This window comes from Triticum urartu, chromosome 7 (genome assembly GCF_003073215.2).
Source record: "Triticum urartu cultivar G1812 chromosome 7, Tu2.1, whole genome shotgun sequence".
NCBI lineage: Eukaryota > Viridiplantae > Streptophyta > Magnoliopsida > Poales > Poaceae > Triticum > Triticum urartu.
In genome coordinates this window covers 691,466,726-691,489,764 of record NC_053028.1, presented here as the reverse complement: position 1 = coordinate 691,489,764, position 23,039 = coordinate 691,466,726, and the positions used below count along the sequence as shown (strand labels likewise).

The window sequence follows — 23,039 nt, the reverse complement described above, 5'->3', positions numbered from 1 at the left end:
AACAGTGGAAGAGAGATATATGAACATTGGTATGGAATTATATGGCATCGCATGGAAGAGCGCGATTTTTGTCATGGAACAATTCACAAAGAATGCAGTAAAAAACGTAATTCCAAAATATTATCTCTTTTCCGGATATGCAAATTTTGGCCTTTTTAATATAACTTAACTGCCGATGGACAAATAGTGGTGGAGATGTTTTTTACTAAATATAAATATTAGAGAATGGCACAATCAGAAGATTTGGAAGCATACATATGAATATGAGGATATATGACAGTGTGCTAATAGATAGTGTTGGAACAGATAACAATGTATGGCTGCATATAATAAATTTATTCATTTTTTGGTAAAAATTCTAAAACAATATTTGATGCAAAGATAAATGAACATGGATGAAAAGGTGAAACCGCGAAATCTGGAGATTAGTACCAAAGCCAATGGTTTCGCATGGTGGGATACATGCATTGGTCCTTTTGATATTTCATTGTGGGACAACCATATCATTTGAAACAACTCTATCAAAAATGTAGCAAAGTTTAACCATTTTTTATAGTACTATATATTTAAGCTATATTTGTTTATATAAATACATATATAGAAATAAATTGAATGGACATACATACGCAGAGCAAAACCAGCAAAATTAATAAAGTTGTAAAGGAAGTCTAGCCGCACAAATGCGCGGGTCACCCAGCTAGTTTGATACTAATTGACAGTACTGTTAGTTGACCTTAAGCATGCAAGCATACCATGAGACCATCTTTGCATGTTCCCGGCACACACACATGCCATGAGACCATGCATGCGTAAAGGCGGAAGGAGGGTAGCTGGAGCAAAAGGTAGTGGCTGCTTTGCTGAGTTTTTGTTCAGTTGCATTTGGATCCCCATGAAAAAAAAAGTATCTCCTCCGTCTGGAAGTTAAGTGTCTCAACTTTTTTTTTTTGCGGGGAGTCTCAACTTTCTATTAACTTTAAACAAAATTGGACAAGAGTTGAGACACTTATTTTGAAATGAAATGAATACATATTATGCATTATCCGAAGATAGTTAGTGCTAATTGGGTTCTTTGGGTAGTATTTCAGGCCGGCCAAGTGCATGCAAAGATGCCGGTCAGCAGAGACAAGCAGGCATACAGCTGTCAGTGGTAAAACGTTTTTTTTTTGGTGAAATGGTAAAACGCTACTGATTTATTATACTCCTACTCCTCTGGATCAGGCTTTACAGACATTTAGTTTGGGTTCACGGGGCCAGTTGTACTAGAGTACTGTGAGTGCATGCGCGGCATTCATGGTACTCCACCAGATGTTGAGACCGGAGTACCGGACGGCGCCCAAAAGGACGGGCATGCTGGGCATTGCGAGCTGGATTCCACTACACCTGCTAGTACTACTTCTTTCTACTGGTACTACTCGGTACGGGAGTTCACGCACCGACAAATCTTCCTTGCCAAATCAAAACGGCAATGAGCATATGGATGGTCCATGCATGCACTGGGGCATGTTCATACCAACTGCCTCGAGAAGAAAATTCCTACGTGCCAGTGACGAGGATAAAAATTGTTTATGTCTATCCACTGAACAATTACCAGCACTGAGCACAGTATATATAGACCAGCTGCACTAGCGGTAAAATCCGACGCCGCCCGCCTTGACCGGCCTGTGCAATTCACCCAGGCCGGCTCGGGCCCGGTGGAGTTTCTTCTCCTACAGCGGCGATACCGGCCGTGATCTCGGTCCATCATTCATACATGCAGCCCAAGCTCTAGAGGTGCATGGTACCCTTTCTACAGGGATGCATGTTGGCCGTGACTAGCTCGCTCCTTCCATCGAGAGCGCACGTACGTCCTGCCAGCAGTAGCGGCGCAGCTAGATCCGCAGGGGTTCACATGACCGGTTGGGTTGCTCCTTCACATGTCCGAATTCCAACCGCGATTCACGGTGATTCGTAGAAAAGGATGTATATAGAACTAAAATACATCTAGATACATCCATACTTGCGACAAGTAATTCGGAACGGAGGGAGTACCCGCTAACCTCCTCCGGGGAGAAAGAAACGGCTAAATTCTTACGTGCATGTGTGTTACCTTGCGTTTTATCTACTCTATGTATATGCACGCATGCACGGTGACTTCGGTTTGATTTTCGTCGAGCCGCTTGGCAAGTGGCACTGCGCGCGGCACCACTCGTGTGAACGACCGACTGCAAAAGCGTCCGTGAGTCGACCGGCCATGTACGCGTAGAGACAGAGGTAAAACCAAGATGTTCAGCACACATGGAGTTGTTCGTGTACGGGCGTAGACTTAACCCGTCGTGATCTTGCGCCCTGTATACGGTTACGAACGACGAGTTTGGTCTACTGACTTGTCTTCTTCCACCAGGTGTATTCGCATCGATCTGCGTGCCTTTTAAAAAGATGAGTGGTGGTGTGCTCAGATCTCTGAACATTGTTCAAATATATTGCCGCCTCTTTTCGTTGGTTCGGACTTTTGAAGCAATCAACTGGAGTATGAATTCAATAGACATGACAATGGGTTAATTTATCAGTGTGCACGTGCGCGTGCGCGTACCGTGACGTACTACCAACCTAGCGGCATTATAGGAATTGTGAGCCTTTTTATTTATTTTTGCAGGGTAAAGGTTATTTTTTTGCGAGGTAAAGGGATTGTATTACTCAAGAGCAAAGGTCAAAAGAACGAACACAAGGGCATCTCCAAGGCAAATACCCAAACGGGCGACATCATACGATGAAGAAAGGTGTCCGCGGACATCCAGTCGACATCAAACCACCTAATGGCAATATCTAGAAACTTCTCGTTTTAACTATTGCAAACAAGAAAATTTAACATGATTCGGTTATATCATAGATGGTTTGGATGAAATTATTTAAACTAAACCTAAATCTACCAGACATGCGGTGATCTCGAACGCATGTCCCCCGAGGTCATTACGACGACCATTTATGTCGTCACTCCAGCTGCCGGTGCCACCCCAGCCATCATAGCATCCGTCTTGGGACATTGCACATTGCATTACAGTCATGCCGCGGCTTCCTGGCTACCACCACGGCCTTGCGGTAGCCGGAATCCTACTTCATGGGCATCGACGGTATAGAGGAAGATGGCCAAGGCCTCGGCGAGGGAGCGCGCATACGCGAGCCAGTGGCGGTCTACACGGCGGCGCGTATGGGAGTCTAAAATCCCATTGGACCCGTTGTCGCGGTGAGGGGACGACACGTCGGACTGGTAGCCACTGAGTAACCACATTGCCTGACAACACTCGTTCTCTTCGACGGTCATCTTCTTGCCCATCTTGACGATGCGGCGTCTGGTCGTAGGGTACTAAGGGTCGGAGGCGGTTAGGGTTTGAATGGGAGTGTAGTGACAGAGAGTGGCAATTAAAAGGGTGGCGGGCCGAGTTGTTTAGTGGATGTGATGGACAGTCCAGAATCCACTACTCCGGCCTTGATTTGGGACGAGGTTTGAGGATTTTGGACTATCCGCCCATAAATGGGTGCCTCCATCCCCAAATAGAGGACATCAATTGTCTGCGGACGCGTCCATACATGTCCATGGACAACGGCGGAGCGCCGATCATCCAAGCCTAGGCACCAAATGTCTGGTCCATTTGAAACGGACCGTTCAGAGACACGAACAAAATTTAAATAAACCTTGATATATTACAACTAAAGAGATGAAATTAAATAAGTTCAATCTAAATTTAAACTAATCCTAACTAGTTGTACGGTAACCTAGTAACTCGTCGTCATCTGCGCAACTGTCTAAGTTGTCATCGTCTGATTTGGGGCACACGTTGGCCTATATGAGCTGCTTCGAGGAGGTCTCTCATCCTTCTCACATGGCATCTGCACGTAGACATGCTTGATATCTCACACAATGAAGTGCATTTTTGGATTCCAGTTCTGGTACTCATCGAGGGTAGGATCCGGCGTTGGATGGTTTATAAGTTTGGCAATTCGATCCAAACATTTATGATCGATTTGATAATCCCGTTGGAGCTGCCCTAAAAATGTTGGGGCCGAACAGAGCAGACACTTGGGGCCGTAATGGATGCCCGCCTTGAGATGCTAAACCCCCGCCTAAGCCTAGCTAGATGTTCCAAGTCTACCTAATCCGTTGAATACTCACAAAGGACAGTGCTACTTGATATACGTACGAGAATCCAATTCTTTTATCTTACCACTAACCTCAACTAACGGAGATGCTTAACAGTGCTAACATCACCCCATGTCACCGTCGCATCCTGTGTCATGACATGAGATCTCCATGCATGTGGGCCTTCGTCGCGATAAAGTTGCATACATCACATGCAACTGCGAAATGTAAGTTGGGTCGGCGACTCAGCACGTATCGGCCATTCATGATCGATCGTCGATGAAGGAACCAACCGATTAAAGGCGTGGATGATAGATCGATAGAGCTTGACATGCCAACGTACGTCTCCGCCTTGCCAACGGCAAACTGTACCCTAGCTTAACTATGCATACGATGTGATCTCCTAGCTATAGTTAGTTAGTGTTTTTTTTCTTGTAGCAACGTTTTGGATGTACTTCCTCCGTCTCAAAATAAATGTCTTAGATTTATATTAAGTTTAGTATAAAGTTGTACTAAGGTTAAGACACTTATTTTGAAAAGAGAGGAGTATTTTATTGCAACCATTTTTCACACTAAATTGAACGTTGTGTCAGTTTATTTTAAGAAAAGGGCTGCAATTCATACTGTATGTACCTTTTTTTTGGCGGGGAACCTTGCATATATGTATTTCACTCCAGCTTGCATGACAACTCTTACAGGAAAAGAAACAACTCGTAAAAATGGCCACATGTATATATACTAGTAGACACTAGACACCATGTACTACACACACGTATTTAACAAGTTGTTTGTCTGTTCTGAAAACCAATGGCGACATGTCTCAATACACACCAGTAGGATACTATGCTTGACAACGATGTTGACTAATTGTTGGCAAGCAGACATCCAAATTAGTACCACACGATTGTGACCTATGGTTAGCATCTTACTCTTGGCATACGTGGTCGACGTACGTTGCTACTGCATGGATCAATCATGCACACTGAGTCACTGACCCTGGTCATGGACGGAGGACGACCTAACGTACGTTGTCGGTCCACTCTCCACACCATGACGTTGAATAAGCAACAGACTTGAGGTGGCCTAAACAAACTTAAACAGATGCACTTAAACAAACTTAATCATATACACGTTGAAAAACGAGTTTTTGCAAGTTATTTCTCAGCTAGCAGCTAGCTAGCTAGCTGTAAATAACACGCACTATGTCGTTCTAGTTGCCACACTACTGGCTCAACACATACACACATACCCGCCCAATATCAAGCGTACACACCCTGTTACACCCTGGAGTAAATTGCACAGAAATACCATAATTAAGGCATTGAAAGCAGATTGGTATTAAGATTAGTAATTTTTACGTGTCAGTACCAGGTTTGGGTCGAGACGTTGCAAAAGAGGCTAAATGTGCGTTTTATACGTATTGACAGGAAATCTGACCGGTTGGGCCTGCCCGCCGGGTATTGTCAGTACCAGGTTTGGGGTGAGACGTTGCAAAAGAGGCTAAAAGTGTGTTTTATACGTATTGACAGGGAATCTGACCGGTTCCCTGTCAATACGTATAAAACACACTTTTAGCCTCTTTTGCAACGTCTCGCCCCAAACCTGATACAGACACGTACAAATTATTAATCTTGATATCAATATGCTTACAATGCCCCAATTGTGGTACTTTTGTGCAATTTATTCTACACCCTGGGCCAGTGCATGATTAAATGTACACACACGTCAGTACAACAGGACCTGTGTTCACTTCACTTCACTGCTCATCGAGATGGACAGCAATGGCAAAGTGAAATGGATGCATGCATCAGGTTACATTTAGCCTCGTACTCCGGTCAGGTTACATGCATTAGGTTTTGTTTCTCAATGTACATTTCGAGTTTTGACCTGAAATTTTTAGGGGGTGTAGTCACATTCCCTTTGAACATTCACAAAATTTTTCAGAATTTTTGAGACACTTAAAATTGATGTTTTAGATTTGGAGCATAAGAAGCACCTCAAGGATGGGAGTACTAGATATTTTTCCTGTGTTCCTCCTCTTCTGAACGGCGAGGGGCCGGCCGGGTCCTCTGCACTTGCCGACTCGAGCTCTATCATTACCGTGAGAAGAAAGAACTGCCATTAATTGCATGTACTGGATGATGATCCATTTATTGCTGGAGGCCCTATTCTTACTTCCGGTACTACCTCCGTCTCGGTGAATAAGTCATTTGCGTAGTTCTAGATTGACGATTTAACTATCTAAATATATATTATATGTGACAAAATATATATATTTAGAAACAACATCCGTTTAGAAATCTAGTGATATACTTTTCATTACATATAACACATATTTAATTATTCAAATCGATGACCTAGAACTACGTGAATAACTTATTCACCTAGACAGAGGTAGTAACCAAATTTCGGGCGGCAGGGGGATTGTTCAACTACAGTCAATTTGTTATATCTTTTTCTATGTGTTTGCTAAATATCATGTGCTTGAAATTTCCATGCGTGTAAGCCAATCCCACCGAGGCCGAAGACTGAGAGACAAGACGAGTGGCAATGAGGAGCGTCGACCCTGGCGAGGCTGAGACATGACCTCGTCAGAGATGGGGAAGGCGTTGTAAGCGGCAGAAAGCTGTGGCATCCCAGGCGTAGGCGATGAAGGGGGTTTGACGGTTTGGATGCGCGGGGCGAAGGTTTGGATGCGCGGGGCGAAGGAAGGGGGGCCTACAGACGACAACGAACGGGAGGTTGGGGAGAGGGTAGAGGGGTGGCCTTGGGCAGCGGCGTCATCGGTGGAAGGCGATGAGAGGAGGGTGGGGCCATAGGGCCCACGTGTCCGTGTGGTCGGCCGCTGGGGCAGGTGCAGGCGTTCAGCCGGCCTGGTTGGCGGCGAAGGGAGTAATAGATCGTGCACATGAAGAAGAGAAGTACGTCGAAGAAGAACGGTGCATGCGGGATCATGACCGTTGGGATGGTGATCTAATAGTCCAAAAAGTCATCGTTGATTTTTCTTCTATAGTTATATGATGAATAGGCGGTCCTATTTTCCTACGTTATTTACTTCGTGCACTTTGGAGTCTTGGGATCTTATTTTCTCTTTTGCATTTTCCTGCATTCCGCTGCCTTTGTATGGTAGGAACATCTCTAATCGACGCATGACAAAAGCTTTTTTTTTTTTGGAAAAGGGCGTCACAAGAGCTTAACTTCTCAAAATATTGCCTTGAGAAGTTAAACCTTAGCAAGTCAAACACTCAAAAGGTTTAGTAAGTAGTCGAAATGAGTTCTGGACAAAAGATTCCTTCCCCTTCCCATCTTCCCCGCTCGGACGCCTCCACGTTGGTACCTCCCTCCCCCCCTACCTCCCGCCTCACTTTGATTCATTCGCCGACGCCAACGGCGCTGGAATCGACGCATCTAGCTGCCGCAGCCGTGAGTTTTTTTTTTCACAATCCTGCAGCTGCCGCCGTGAGTTCATCGGCTTGGAGGGCCACCGCAGTTGCCGGGAAAAACATCAGTTACTAAATTTCACATTTGACCCCGATCAACTTTTACATGCATTTAGTTTGGGTCCACGAATATCTACTGCACACAAACGTACGTGCATGGGCACATTTATGATTTATCTGCCGTGGTACACGAAACTTAAATGTGCTCTGACCGGAGTCGTACCGGATGGTGCCCAGAAGGACTGACACCCGTTGCGCCGCAGGGGAGCTGGAGGCCACTTCTCCACCTACTACGCCATATACGAATTCACGGTGCATGGCATGGCAGATGAGTACACGATGGAGTCCACGCGCCACAAATCCTCCTTGCCAACGCGAAACCAGGAGGGCCACGCGCATGGACATGGTCCACTCCACCATGAGGGCCGAGAACGATTTTCCTGCAGTGAGGGATCACGGTGAAATCCAGAAGATGCGGCGGAGATCGAGCTTGCTTGGTGGTGAGTCCGACCATCCATCCGGCCAGTAGTAAAAGGCGCAGCTAGATCCATGGGAGTTTCACATGACCTGTTGGGTTTCTTCACATGATCAACCAACAGACGAATATGTGTAGAACACAACAAATTCATTTAGAGGTGACAACTGATGGCCGTACGTACGTACGCACCGTCCTGGCGTAAGATGTGTCGGCCGGTAATGTGAGTGAGTGCGTGGTAGGAAATGCACGGGCTAAGCAATACCCCCTCCGTTCCACAATGTAGTGCTTCCTCTATCATCATGCTTCAACTTTAATCATAAATTTAACTACCAAGATCGATTGGGACGGGAGTAAAAATTATACCAAGACCCTTGCTTGATTATGGGCTAAGCAATACTAGCATGCATGCATGTGAGTCGACCGACCACGTACGCATGGAGCCAAAGGTAAAATTAACCTTTGCGTGTGTACGGATAGCAGCAGATCGGTCGAGCAGCTCATGCATGCATGTGAAGATTTACCGCCCACGTAATCCTGCGTCATACGCTTATATAGATCTACTGCTTGTCTTCTTCCACCGGGGCATGTAGCACCTACGTAGTATACATGTCTCTGCAGTGCAGTGCAGCGCATTGATCTGGGTGGGTGAATTTTTTTTGGTTTAATTAATGGTGGTTTGCTCAGATATCTCTGCCTGAACATGCATGACGGTGGGTTAATTAACTGAGCATTGCGTACGTAACATGACATAAGTGCATTTCAATGCTTTGATTTATTTTTTGAAGTCGTATCTGGTATTAAACGAGTCAAAGGCTTACAAGCAGTGGCGGAGCTACAATAGCAAATGTGGGCGGGCCGGTACAAAGGAAGATCCATAATTCTCAATCTCATGGCTGAGTTTACTCTTAATCTTCACTATAATTGCTATGAGGTGGGCGGGCCACGGCCGGCCAGTGCTTACAAGAACACCAATACCTTTCCCTCTCTTGTAACCTCGCCTTTGGTGCTTTGAGTAATATATTCCAGTTCTTCTACCTAAACATATCCTACTCACAAATGAAAACTTATACAGAACAACATAATTTCTACTACTCATGCTATTCCACTGTAAAAAGAGGGTGGACTTTTGATACAAACCAGTCCCAACAAAGAATCTTTACCCCTTTTGACAGGGTCACTGATCGATCAGACTGCTACACAATTAACAATTCAGCTGGAGCAAAACATCCCAAACCCAGGGCTGGCCAGATGAATATAACCACCTGCCTACCAAGCTAGATGTTCCAAGCCCACCGAATCCGTTGAACGCACTCACAAAGCACAGGGAATCCAGCACTTCTTTTATCTCACTATAAACTAAACCTTTTAACTGCCAGATGCTTAGCAGTGCCAACATCACCCACTGTCACTGTCGCATCATGCATGGAGGCACATGAGATCCCCGGCCATGTGGGCCCCACAGCCATGCGGTCGTCGCAACAAAGTTGCATATATCACATGCAACTGCCACGACATGTATTGTTATAAGCTAGGTCAGGGTCAGCACCACCGGCCATGAGGCCAACTCCACCGCGCGACCCCAAATGTCCGGATTGATCGGATTTCGTCCCTTTGGGGTGCCGATAAATTCGCCCATGTCCGGCTTTATCAGATGGGTCATGCGTGCGCCCACCGCGCGGCCGCACCCCAAATCGTGTCCGGGGTGGACGTGAATAAAAATATATAAAAACTAGAATGAAATAACTAAATAAGTAAATAAACACATTTAAAAAAACATAAAACATATATAGGGGTCGGCCACAAAACGTCCCAGTTTCCACGGCCACTTAAAAGGCCCAGTTTCATAATTAACATATAAAAACAAAATAAAAAAACACTTCCCGCGCGCTCCTGCTGCGCCCGTCGGTGCCGCCGCCGTCGCCGTCTTCACTGGCCGCCTGTGTCGTCGTCGTCGCTGATGAGGTCGACGTAGGCCGGCGGCGTCCACAGTGGGCCGGCGGTGCGTGGTAGACGGGGGCGGGCTGGACGGCCGGAGGTGCCTGCACCACCTCCTCCCGTGGCGACGCCTCCTGCTCCGGTGAACGCGGCGGAGTGGGGCACAAGTTCACGCCCACGCCGGCGGCCATCTCCGGAGCAGTGCAGGACCAGCCCCACCCCTGGCCCAGCAGCTGCTGGAACGCGGCCACCGGCTCCTCCTCCTCGGGGATGGCTACCTCGCCGGCAGCGAAGCGGGCCGTCATCTCCTCCAGGCCCTCCCATTGCCGCTCATCGTGCGTGTACATGGAGTCCTCCATGACACGTGCCATGAGACGGGCCTCCTCCTCCTCCGTCATGCGAGGAGGTGGTGGTGGCGATGGAGACGGCGAAGGCGACGGCGTGGGCGTGACGCCGCACACCCGCCTACGCCCCGCGCTCCTGGGGAGCAGGCGCTGCGCGCTCCTGTCGTGGCCGCCGCGGCCCCGTCGAGGTGCCGGCGAAGAACGACGCGCGCCTAGTGTCGTGCTCGTCACGAAACCAGGTGTCCCAGAGCCCGAAGTCGGGGGCGTACCTGGGGTCGTAGAAGAGGTCATCGGGGAGGAGGCGGCGGCGGCGCTCGATCTCCTTGTCGCGCGCACGGCCGCTCGTCGGGACCGGCGGGATCAGGACCCGGTCGGCGGAGAGATGCCAGTTATTGGGGAGATGGACGTCGCTCCAGGGGAGCGGTGTCCTCGTCTCCCAATAACGGCGGCACACCGACGAGCGGACGTAATGCCGGTCGCGCTCGCCGGCGGACGTGGGCGCGATGGAGAAGACGGGCGGCGCGGGGGCCCGGCGTGGTGGCGATGGCGAGCCGCGGCGGCGTCCCGACGAGGAACCAGCCTCGCGGTCGTGCTTGCCTTTGCGGCCCATGGCTGCGGGCTGCCGGGCGACGAGTTGTTGGGTAGGGTTTGGGACCGGGGCTGTCGGGTTTCAAGGAGGCCGCGGGATGGCGTGGGGCAGTGTGGACGACGACCCGTCCACGCTTCTCACTTAAAGAAGGACGGCGACCGTTCGACATGCGGATGACAGGTGGGGCCGCCCGCTCGTGTGCATTGATGTGGGCGGGTGGGAGGTAGGTGGCCGCCTGCCACGCGGCCCCGACGCGGACGAGACACGCGTCCGTTTGGTGTCCGTCGCGATCCAAACCCGGCGCAAGTTTGCGCTCGAAATGCATCGGCCTGGACACAAAACAGACAAGATGGGTCTGGACCGTCGCGCGCTGGGCCGCTTTCTTTGTCCGTTTTACTTCAAACGAATAGGGCCGAACAGGATAGGATTGCGCGGTGGAGTTGGCCTGACCGATCGAGGCCGGGCCAGGCTAGGCCAACCGATTAAAGGCGACGATGGAGCTTGACATGCCGACGTATGTATGCTATAGGTCAGCTGGTGCCGTGTAACTGTCATTCATACGTGTAATCTCCAATGCCTTAGTGTGTGTGTTTTTTCTTTGTTTGTCAGATGTGTATATATATCTCCATAGTAAGTTAAACGTGCATAGCTTGTCAGAGTTCATATAATCAAATTACAACCAAAAATAGACATATTGTTATTGTATTAATTATGACATGCAAATGGAATTGTGAGGCATATACATGACATATAAGATGCAAAAGCACGTAAAAATATACCGAGCATGTTTTGTCTAGGTATCTATTCTGGCTATTATAAAGCTATTGTTCTGTCTGCAAAGATAAGTAGTATGATTTATGAGAGTGCACAGCTTTGAATACGGGGTAAAAATAGAAATGAATGATTGTGTGGACAGAAAAAAGAAATTAGGAGAGTATGAGTATGGGAGAGTCGAGAATAAAGTATAAGTGTACTTTAAGTTTTGTGTAAAATGTCCATATATATGGCTTAAGTCCAACCACAAAATCTTCTAGATAGTACACGTAGCAGAATCTAGTGAAGTAATGAGAAGATCCAACGGTTAGCAACACTCGGATTTGCCATGTTTCTAATCGGCTTCATCTAACGGTTTTTATTTCAAGTTATTCGTACACTATATGACGGTATAGATATAGATATGTAATTTACTTGTTTGTACTTACGTGCTCATATCTCATATGTAATCATAGGTACTGATGGTTAGATGCCCCCCCCCTAGCTAGCAGGACAGATGCTCTGCTCGGTCGATCATGATGCTGACTGATCGTCCACACGCAGACAGCCGAAATTACGGCATGATTATGACCAACGTGGCATCTTAGCCAACCTTGCGTCCTGGACATACGCCGTTACCTTCATCGACGGATCAATCAATCATGCACGCATGCATGGTTATCGTGGGTGGACGACGTAACGTACGTTGTCGGTCGACTGCGGTGCACGACGATGAACAAGCAACAAACTTCAGCTGGCTCGAACAAACTTAATCATGTACGTGTACACCTAGCGTACTAGCTAGCATCATTTTCGTAGCCAAGAACAACGACACGCACTAGCTACCAACGATGGTACCGCCTTCACACACACACACACACACACACACACACACACACACACGATGCATGTTACACCCTGGGCCATGCATGGCATGATTACACGCACTCGCACACATCTGTACAAAGACAAGAGGAGGGTCGACGTGACGGCGATGGCAAAAAGCTGCATGGCTCCATGCATGCATCAAGATTCGTTCCCCAACCCCGTCCCGTTTCACATTCGTTGGACTACCCTACTGGCTTTGCTCTGCTCTGTGTGTGCACAGTAATGAGAGGACGTACGTGTTAGCTAGTCTCCTTCTGATCGCTGAGGGACCCGGTACGGGCCTCTGCACTTGCCAGACTACTGTACGTGAGAAGGATGCACAATAGCTCCATGGATGATGATCAGGGCCGGCCCTATGTTTTGGAAGGCCCTAGGCGAACTCGACAACATGGGCCCCTATGTCCTAAGTCCTAAGACCATATATATGTATGCGTGTGCGTTATATACATGACTTATTAAGAGTAACTTTTAGTCACACATATTTAGTTTAAAATTTAACTATAATAATTCAAATGACTTCATCGAGAACAATAATAACCAAATTCGAACTGATTCCATCAACAACAATAATACTAAAAAGTCGCAAAATGAAACTAACATGACATGATTAATTACCTCAAATAAGAACCAAATTAGACTGACTCCATCGACAACAATAATACTTCAGTGCTTCAAAAAAGGTTTCTTCGGGAGTAGTTTCTTGCCCCTGTTCTTCAATGACATCAACATTGCTTGAAGATGTAAAGAACTTATTCAAAGAATCCTTCAATGGTAGAATTTTCGGATCACTTTCTTTCTTTTTCCTTCTTGTTTCAGCACCCGACAATTGCTTCTTCTTAGGTAACATGGCAGGCTAATGTCCTAAAATCATGAAGAAAATATCAAAATAGGATACAAAGAATTAGGAATTTATACATCGGATGATTGGAACCCTAGACATGTACATAGAATGACAAAAAAAATGATTGATTGAATTAGAAAATTTAAAACTTCATGCATACTGAAATTGGAGGATGGATCATGGATGTATAGTTGAATATGTAATTAAATACTAAATAAAGAATAAATAAACTACTGAAATTGTTAAATTAGGGTTTGGGGGATGGACTGAAACTGAGGAACATGGATGGAAACATTCAAACGTACTTTAGGGATTGGGGACGGCCGCGTTGCAAACTTCAAGACTTGTAGTCGCCAGTCGGATGTATACTTGTATACGTATTGCCGCGGTGCCGCCTTGCCGGATGCCGGATGGCCGGGCCGCTGGGTTGCTGGACTGTCGTGCGGCGCGCCACGCGTGCAGCTCCAGCGGGCCAGCGGCAGGCGAGGCGAGGATGACACGGCAAAGCGCCGAGCGACGGAGCGAGGAGGCCGACGGGCGTCACGGCGCCTGACGAACCTAACCTACGAAGGAAAAGGAAAACGAGCAGTCGTCTGTCTGCCAACTGGCGTGAGTCACGTTGTCGCTTCACGACTTGGCGTTCGTTAATCGATCAGCGATGACTTGCTAGCTATATGATGGGCCTAGCCATCTTATTTCTTTTCTCTAATTCTTTTGTATTATTTTTATCTATTTTTTGCTAGGCTATAATACAGATATATACTCTGTCATGGGCCCCCCTCCTCGCCTGGGCCCTGGGCCGTCGCCCCGCCGCCATACCCCCAGGGCCGGCCCTGATGATGATCCATTTATAGTTGAGGAGCCCCAATGCTTATTTTACCAACCACCAGTGTTTAATTCTAACCTTGATCGACCCAGGGCCGGCCCTGGGGAGGGGCAGGGGGGCGGCCGCCCCGGGCTCCTAAAACCCAGGGGGGGCCGATAGTTGGCTATAGGCCTATGGCTCATACTAGGCAGACGCGCGCCAGGGAGCGGCAGCTCGATCTCCCGATCCCAGCGATTGAGTGTTTGATAGCGAGCGATCAGCGGAATTTCCTTTCACATAAAAAAAGAGCGATCAATTAGCTTCATGGGCGATTTCCTTCCTATTCTGTTCGACCATTCCATCAGGCAGAGTCACGCAACGATTTCAGGTCCCAGCCTAGCTGCTGGCAGCCGACGCCGCCGTGCACGCATGCACGCACTCCCGCCTGGGCGCCTCGCCGCCCCCAACCCTCTGGTAATTTCCTTCCTAATTTGTGTATGTTCGCCGCTGATTTCAATTCCGGGCCCTGTTTGGCATTTGCTCAACTATTTCCTTCTCAATCTTATGCAGACTCTAGGCGCTGTGCAGACCCCTGTGTATTGTATACGCACATGGACTGAAGTTTGATCATCACTCCGTCAGGTATTGAGGTATATTCATATAATATTGATACAAAAAAAATCCTTTGATGCATAGCCGGCACTGTTCAATAATTGATAGAACAAATGGTTTTGTTTTCAGCATTGTGTGTGTTATTATGACGTCCTCCGGTAAGAGGAAATATTTTAACGTTTCGATTGATATATATGGAGATCACTTATTTGAATGATAGATTCAGATAACTCATGGTGTTTAAAGATATATTCGGATTTTTATTGAGCTCGGGCACCCTGATGTCATTAAGTGACAATGAACTTGAAGAATGTTGCAGCAGAAACTTTCTCTGTTAATGGTTCATTTGATGTTTTTTTTGCGGGAATGGTTCATTTGATGTTGAGGTATACAATCTTATTTCTGAATTGATGATTATGAGATTCACTTTGCCAGATGACGTAATGTCTGCTATGGAGATTTTCGGGCATGTCAGAGAACTTGATTGGTATCCTAATATCTTCATTGTCTATCACATCTTATTTACTGTGCTTGTGACGGTCGCATGGCCCGAAAGAATCTTTTCCGAAGTTGAATTATTGAAGAATTATTTGAGGTCAACAATGACTCAAGAGAGGTTAAATGGTTTGGCTACATTATGCATGGAGGAGAAATTATTGGATGGGATTGACATCGACCTCATCATATGTGACTTTGCATCGAGGAATGTTAGAAGAATTTAAGGTAATATGCATAAATTATTTGATACACATATTAATTTTGGATGCATTTAAGTGTTACTGGTAATAATTTATATATACATTTTTTGAGAAAAAATATATACATGGATATACGTATATTACAATGAGTGTATATATATTAAGGGCCCCCAATTTTTAGTTTGCCCCGGGCCCCCGAAATCTCAGGACCGGCCCTGGATCGACCTGCAGCTGGACAGTCAAGCATGGTCGTTTTATTTACAGTTTGCGTAGGTCTTAGTTGACTGAGACTTAATCAAATCTCAATCAAGTGATAAAGTATATAAGAAGAAAGAAGAAAATCTAAAAAGAATTTTTTTGTACGAATCTTCATGCAAGATTAAATGAATATAGCATCGACCGAGTCTCTACTGAAACTTAGCAAAACTGTTAGTTTTTTGTGTGTGTACGCATGGAGTTTCAGGCGTTTTGGGGACCTTGTCATTATTCTCGAGATTTTCCCAAGTGTTTTTTTTTCTTTCCTATGCATTCCGTCGAATTGGTATGTCAATCTTCTTGTACATAAAGGTGATACAGTTGGGCGGTTCGATTCAATGGGGGAGGGACATGAAGGTGGACCTGTCCTCAATGCTCATGGATAGTGGAAAGTGACCAGACATTCCCCTCTCCCTAGCCATAGCCCATATATGTTCATCCAGTCTCCCATCTATAATTTGTTTTTTAGGGGACCATCTATAATTTGGTTGTTAGGTATGGATTCTACCTCTTTTTTTGAATTCTAGCACAGAGAAGGGAAGGCAACCAATCCTTCTATTTTGGTCAGGGTTATATATTCCAGCACAGGGTTATACAGATTGATGGAGGGAACCAATCCATCTGTAATTTTGTTGTTAGGTATATATTCCAGCATATGTTTGAATACGGTTACTGTATACTGCTAGCTGAGCTTAAACGTGAGTGTCGTAGCATGCATGCATTAGGCTAACAAAAACACTAGAAATCTAAGGTCAGAATTTTAGGCGTGGCAAATTTGACGCATTTCATGGTAATTTATATGGGTGCGATGATGGCAAATTTAGTTTGCAAGAACGGTAATTTTCTGACAAAAAAAATTTAACTGAGACAGATTTGTCATACCTGCCGACTAAACTTGCATTGGCATCCTCGAAGAACATAATTTGCCATGAAAAACGTTCGATTTGCCATGGTAAAAAATCCAACATCAGATTTGTAGTGGAGTCTTAATTTAACCATGGTTGAGTCGACCCTGTAAAGAAATACCATGGCTGAGTCGACCCTGTAAAGAAATACCATGGCTGAGTCGACCAATTATGTGCAAAGTACTATAATTTGACTACATGTGCAAAATTTGGACTGAAAACACAAATACAAAATTTAAAGCTTTTTACAGACTAATAAGATGGCCTTCGAGATGGTATTTGTGTATCAATTTGTACGACAAAATGTGAATTAGTATATAGATTTGGGAGAGGTACAGGTGTGCGTATTGGCTGCTTTCGAGAGTCGCATGCTCCCGTGCTCCCACGCCACATGGGCCATTGGATCGAAGATCCAACGGTCATGGCCGCAGCCTGGCAAATTGGAAAACCACCCCAGGAGCGCCTCGTAATTGGCACAAATCCAACGGCCTAGGCGTCCCGGGAGCACATGCTGTTTTTCTAGTATGAATGGCGTAGAAAACAACTTAAACTCTAAAAAGAAATGGATCTAGCTAGGACGGCGAAGGGACCTGCTAGAATGGGGCAAGGCAATCCCGGGGGAACAATGTCGAATCCTTGATCGACAAGTTGCATCGGTGTTTAAATCTTGTTGATATGCCTTGCCGTGCGTCGAGCAATGTCTGGAGTATACCATGACATGACCGTCGAATTCTCGACAGAACGCATGGTCGATTTGGATTTGTGCTGAGTTTTAAATCTCGGCTGGTTGAGATCATTTCAACGTATCGGTCGATTTTCAAAAGTGTAACGCTGTTTAACGAAAAGTTTAACCCGTATCTTTCAAGGCAGTTAAATTTTACAAAAAAAAAGAATCCGTAAGTTGCACCTTTTACTACACCAGCAAAGTTGCATTTTGTAGAAGCCGGCGGGTTGGGGATCAGCAAGAACCAAATGTTGTTGAGGAGAAAGTAGCTATCCAATCTTTGTATTCAGAAACAAAATTAGCCACAGGCTTGAAGAAAAATCAAGTGAAAATCGTGTGCGAGAGAGGGGCGATTCGGTTGCGACTCAACGTCGCGCTTTACGAGGCCACCACGTCACATCGCATGCATGCAGGATGGATGGATGGATGCATCCACACCGCTCGATCCACGGACCGTCGTAGGCGTCACGCCCCCGAAAACGACCTGTGCACTGCTCTGCTCTCCCGGCGGCCTCGCGCCCCAAAACTCGAATTTTTATCGCGGCCTCCTCCCAACGGCGGATCTGCCGCCGCACACGGCGTCCCCTCGCCCGTTTCCAGCCCAAGTAAAATCCCCACCCACCAGTCCACCACCTCATCGCCTCGCCCTCCCCTCCCATCCCCTTCTTTATTCCGCCCTCCTCTCACATGCCATTGCCAGCCTCCCACTGCTACACCTGCTGCTGCCTCCTCTCTTCCCACTCCCCTCCTTCCTCCCCACTCTACTCCACGCGCAGCCGGCCGGGCCGGGTCAACCGACCAGCCGGCTGACCTGCCGCTCCGGCTCGGTTTGCACGAGCTTCCCTCGCCATTCCCATCCCATGCTGTTCCGTTGTCGGTGCTGGGGGACTGGCTGCTAATTAGTTCTGGTTCCGCGGCAATGGAGACGAGGAGGCGCGGCGGCGGCGGCGGTGGCGCGGGAGTTTGTCATGGGGTGGTGATGTACGGCCTATTGCTGATTCTGCTGGTCTGTGGCCGCGGGGCCAGCGGGCTGGACGCGGACGGGGAGCTGCTCATGGCCTTCCGGCGCGCGGTCACCGCCGACCCGCTCGGCGCGCTCCGCAGCTGGAGCTACTCCGACGACTCCGCCTGCGCCTGGAACGGCGTCATCTGCAACGGCTTCCCGCAGCCCCAGCAGCAGGCCTCCACGGTCAACCTCACCTCCGCCTCCGCCGACGGCAGCGGGAGCGGGAACTTCAGCACGCTCGCCGGTGGCAGGGCGAACGGCACGCTGCTCGGCCTCAACGCGTCGATGGCCGCGGCCACGGTGTCGCGGGTCATCGGCCTCGTCCTCCCCGGCGTGCAGCTCTCCGGGTCGCTCCCCGCCGAGCTGGCCCGCGTCGAGCACCTGCGCCACCTCGACCTCTCCGGGAACGCCCTCAACGGGACCCTCCCCGCCGCGCTGCTGCTCAACGCCACCGAGCTCCGCGTGCTCTCGCTCGCCGGAAACGACCTCTCCGGCGCGCTCCCGGACGCGTCCTACGCGCGCGCGCTCCAGGAGCTCAACCTCTCCGACAACGCGCTCGCCGGCTGGCTACCTGCTTCGCTCCTGAGGGCGCCTGGCCTCGCCGTGCTGGGCCTCGCCAACAACTACCTCGCCGGGGAGCTCCCCGCCGGCGGGCTCGGCGGGCTGCAGGTTGTGGACCTCAGCAACAACTACTTCAGGGGGCAACTCCCGGCGGACTTCGGCGGAGCGCAGCTGAGGTTCCTCAACGTGTCGTCCAACAGCCTCACCGGCGCGCTCCCGGCCGAGCTGTCCCACGTCGTGCCGGCCAACACCACGGTGGATCTGTCCAACAATAACTTCACCGGCGCGGTCCCACCGGCCGGGCCCTTCGCCGCGCAGCCGGCGGCGGCGTACGAGGGCAACCCGGGGCTGTGCGGCCCGCCGCTGAAGCACGCGTGCTCCATCCCGTCGTCGCTCTCCAACCCGCCCAACGCCACCGACTCGCCGCCGGCGTTCGCGGCCATCCCCAAGAGCGCCGCCCGGGCGCCGCCGGGCTCCCCCGAGGCCCAGGCCCCGCGCGGCGGGCAGGGGAAGCTCAAACCTCTCGTGATCCTCGCCATCGTGGCCGGTGACCTCGCCGGCGTAGGGCTCCTCTTCATGCTCTTCATGTACGTCTACCACATCAGGAAGAAGCGGCGGCAGCGGCGGGAGGAGAACCCGACGGCGCAGCAGCACAAGGGCATCGGCGGCGGAGCCAAGGCATTGAGCGTCGCCGGAGCCAGAGAAGAAAAGACGGCCACGTCGAGGGGATGCTGCATTGGCGGCCGCAAGAACGACGGCTCCGACAGCTCGGACTGCTCGGCGTCGTCGTCGGACGCGGCGTCCGACGACGGCGGCGGCGAGGACCCCAAGAAGAGAGCGGGGAGCTACATCGGCTGGGGCACCCCGCAGCACCACAGCAAGAACAAGCAGGAGCGGCAGCAGCAGCAGGCGCCCGCGCCGGCGACGCTGGTGACGGTGGACGGCGGCGACGGCGAGCTGGAGATGGAGACGCTGCTCAAGGCGTCGGCCTACATCCTGGGCGCCACCGGGTCGAGCATCGTGTACAAGGCCGTGCTCGCGGACGGCACGGCGCTGGCCGTCCGGCGCATCGGCGAGAGCGGAGGCGCCGACAAGCTCAAGGACTTCGAGGCGCAGGTGCGCGCCGTCGCCCGGTTCCGGCACCCCAACATCCTCCGGCTCCGGGGCTTCTACTGGGGCGCCGACGAGAAGCTGCTCATCCACGACTACGCCGCCAACGGCAGCCTCGCCAACATCGCCTTCACCAGTAAGTCCTGCTCGACTCCATTGCTACAAGTAAAAGCTTTTTTTTCTTCTTGTTTTTCTGATGACCATGATAGAATTTCATCGTTTCAAACTTAATTTCCATGAAATTTGGTACTCCCTCTGTTCACTTTTGTAAGTCGTTTTAGATGCTGTCTTAAATGTCTAAAAGGTCTTACAAAAGTGAATCGGAGGGAGTAGTATTTTATCCTCCTGCAATTTGGTCAACTGTATGTAGTACTGGTGACTACCTTAACTGCGTGATCCATTTGCTCCTAAAAGTTTGAGGCTGCAACGGCGTCAGTCCTTGGCAAAGGTGGCGCCTTTAGCCATAAGTACTGCTGTAATACACCTTGAATGCACAAATTAGTACTGCTGTAAATCAATACTACGAGTTAAGTGGCTCTGGACAACGGTCATGATTCATCATAATTTGGCACTAATGGCCCAAAACCATTTGCCACTTTTAGCAGTAACTCTTTCTCGATTGTTGCTATGAGTACACTTTTATCTTTCGAAACTTGACTACTCCCTGGAGTACTCTTGCTTTGGTACTATAGTAGTAGTACTCCTCTTGGATCTTCACTTGCAAATGCAACAGCTATTGATGTTATTGAGGCAAATTAAGATGGAGATTTCAGGCAGCAACAAAATAGCTTTTGGTTGGTTCCTCTCTGGACAAAATGTGGAGCGTCTACTGATTCGTTTTCATGTGTTTGATTGCAGGGCGGTTCGGCGCGCCGTCGCCGATGCACCTGAACCTGGAGGCGCGGCTGCGGATCGCGCGGGGGGTGGCGCGGGGGCTGGCATTCATCCACGACAAGAAGGGGGTCCACGGCAACGTGAAGCCCAGCAACATCCTGCTCGGCGCCGACATGGAGCCGGTGGTGGGCGACCTAGGGCTGGACCGGCTGCTGTCCGGCGAGGCGGCCGCCAGCCGGGGCGGCGGCGGCGCGTCGGCGCGGCTGTTCGGGAGCAAGCGCTCCATGCACTCCACCAGCAGCCTGCCGGACCTGTCCCAGATGCCGGCCGGCGCCGGGGCCAGCCCGTCGGCGTCGGCCCCGCCGCCGTACCAGGCGCCCGAGTGCCTCAAGAGCCTGCGGCCCAACGCCAAGTGGGACGTCTACTCCTTCGGCATGGTGCTCCTGGAGCTGCTCTCGGGCCGCGTCTACTCGGAGGTGGAGCTCTGCCAGTGGCACGCGGGCGTCGCCGGCGCCGTCGACGACCAGCGCGGCCGCGTGCTGCGCATGGCCGACCCCACGCTCCGCGGCGAGGCCGTTGACGGCGGCAGCGAGGACGCGCTGCTCGGCTGCTTCCGGCTCGCATTCGCCTGCTGCGCCATGGCGCCCGGCAAGCGGCCCGCCATGCGGGACGCGGCCGCGCTCCTTGACAGGATCCCAGTGCTCTCCTCCGCATCCATCTCCGCCGTTGAAACTCCGCCATACTGATTATCCGGCAATAAATTGTAGGATAGTGGTACAACTTGGATGATCTTTTACTACTCTCTGTAGATTTGCGTCACTAATTTTTGATCTTCACGTGATTAACCAACCCCTTTTCTCAAGCTTGCGGTTTCATTCTCTGCCCTCGCTCTGCTCTGCTCTGACTGAAATGCCATTGTTACAGCACGAGATTGCTGTTTGTTGCAAGAAACTTCATCTGTTCTTTTTTTGTTTAGATTTAGAGAAGGGAAGCGACTTTATTTTTCTTGATCGTAGGGAGAAAGGAAGCAACTTTGTGTTGGGTGATGCAGAGTCCAGTGTCTAGAGCATATAAACCGGGAGCCGTGTCTTCTGCACTTTACCTCGAATCAGATGCTAAGGCCAACACCATCATGCGACCCCAAACGTCCGTTTTGTTCGGATTCTATCCGTTTGGATAGGGATTTGGGGTCGTGTCCGGGTGTGTCCTGGGATGCGGTGGCCGTGCGCCCACCGCGCGGACGCATCCCGGCCGCATCCTGTCCGCGTATTATTTCTTTGCAAATCCTTAACTATATTTCATCATTTATTTTTGGTACATGAAAAATGCATCATCACATTTTAACTAGTAAAACAAGACCAAAGAAAATAAGAACAACAAGAATACATTTTAGAAGATAGCCAACTTCCATAACTGCCCTCTTGAGTTGGGTTAAGGCCTTCTCGATGCACTCATTGCTGATCTGTGGAGGAGGCTCGATCTGGCATCCTCCTTTCTTCTTCAAGCCAGAAGTAGATATTGCTTCCTCAGACCTAATCTCGTGTTTAGCCTCTAATCTAGCAACAAGTGCACTTGTCTCATTTACAGCCTCTATGCTAACTAAAAGTGCACGAACATGTACTAAATTTCGCTCTATCAATATATCGATGTACTTTTCTTCCCAATACCAAAACTTGCATCCATTCTACACAACAAAATTTGAAGTTAGCATAACTAGTCAAATCTAGAGCACAAACCGAAGCTAAAAAAAGCGCATACCCCATCGTTTAAGCACTTGATGAACACCCATCCGGGATGTTCCGGCGTTGTAGAGACGCGGCGCACGACCATCCTTGGGTAGTGGTCGCACTTAATGAGTGGCAACGGTGCGCCGGCGAGCTTTTGGGCAAGCACCGAGCCCGGCCGGCCGCCATTCGTGTATCTGCCGGCGGCCCACCAACAGTGCAGATCCGAGCGGCTAGAGGAGGAGCCACTGCCTGCATGTGGCCTTGCGGCCCTGCCAGGGCCTTCCGGCGAGGTGCCCGGCCAGTCCATGGCGCGGCCAGGCCTCCCACAACCGGCCGAGCTCAAGACCGACCGGATCCGCCCCAAAACCGGCCGGCGGGTGCGCAAACCAGGTGGCCGTGGTTGGGTAGCTCAGCGCCGCC

General features: G+C 49.7%; 1 protein-coding gene across 1 annotated transcript; it reads left to right on the top strand.

The window, feature by feature from the left end:
• Positions 1 to 17,989: 17,989 nt before the first annotated feature.
• On the top strand, positions 17,990 to 21,843 carry LOC125520333 (probable LRR receptor-like serine/threonine-protein kinase At4g37250). Its single transcript, XM_048685226.1, has 2 exons — positions 17,990 to 20,194; positions 20,917 to 21,843. Exons 1-2 carry the CDS (start codon positions 18,301 to 18,303, stop codon positions 21,636 to 21,638), a joined length of 2,616 nt encoding a protein of 871 aa, XP_048541183.1. The 5' UTR covers positions 17,990 to 18,300; the 3' UTR covers positions 21,639 to 21,843.
• The last annotated feature ends 1,196 nt before the right edge of the window (positions 21,844 to 23,039 follow it).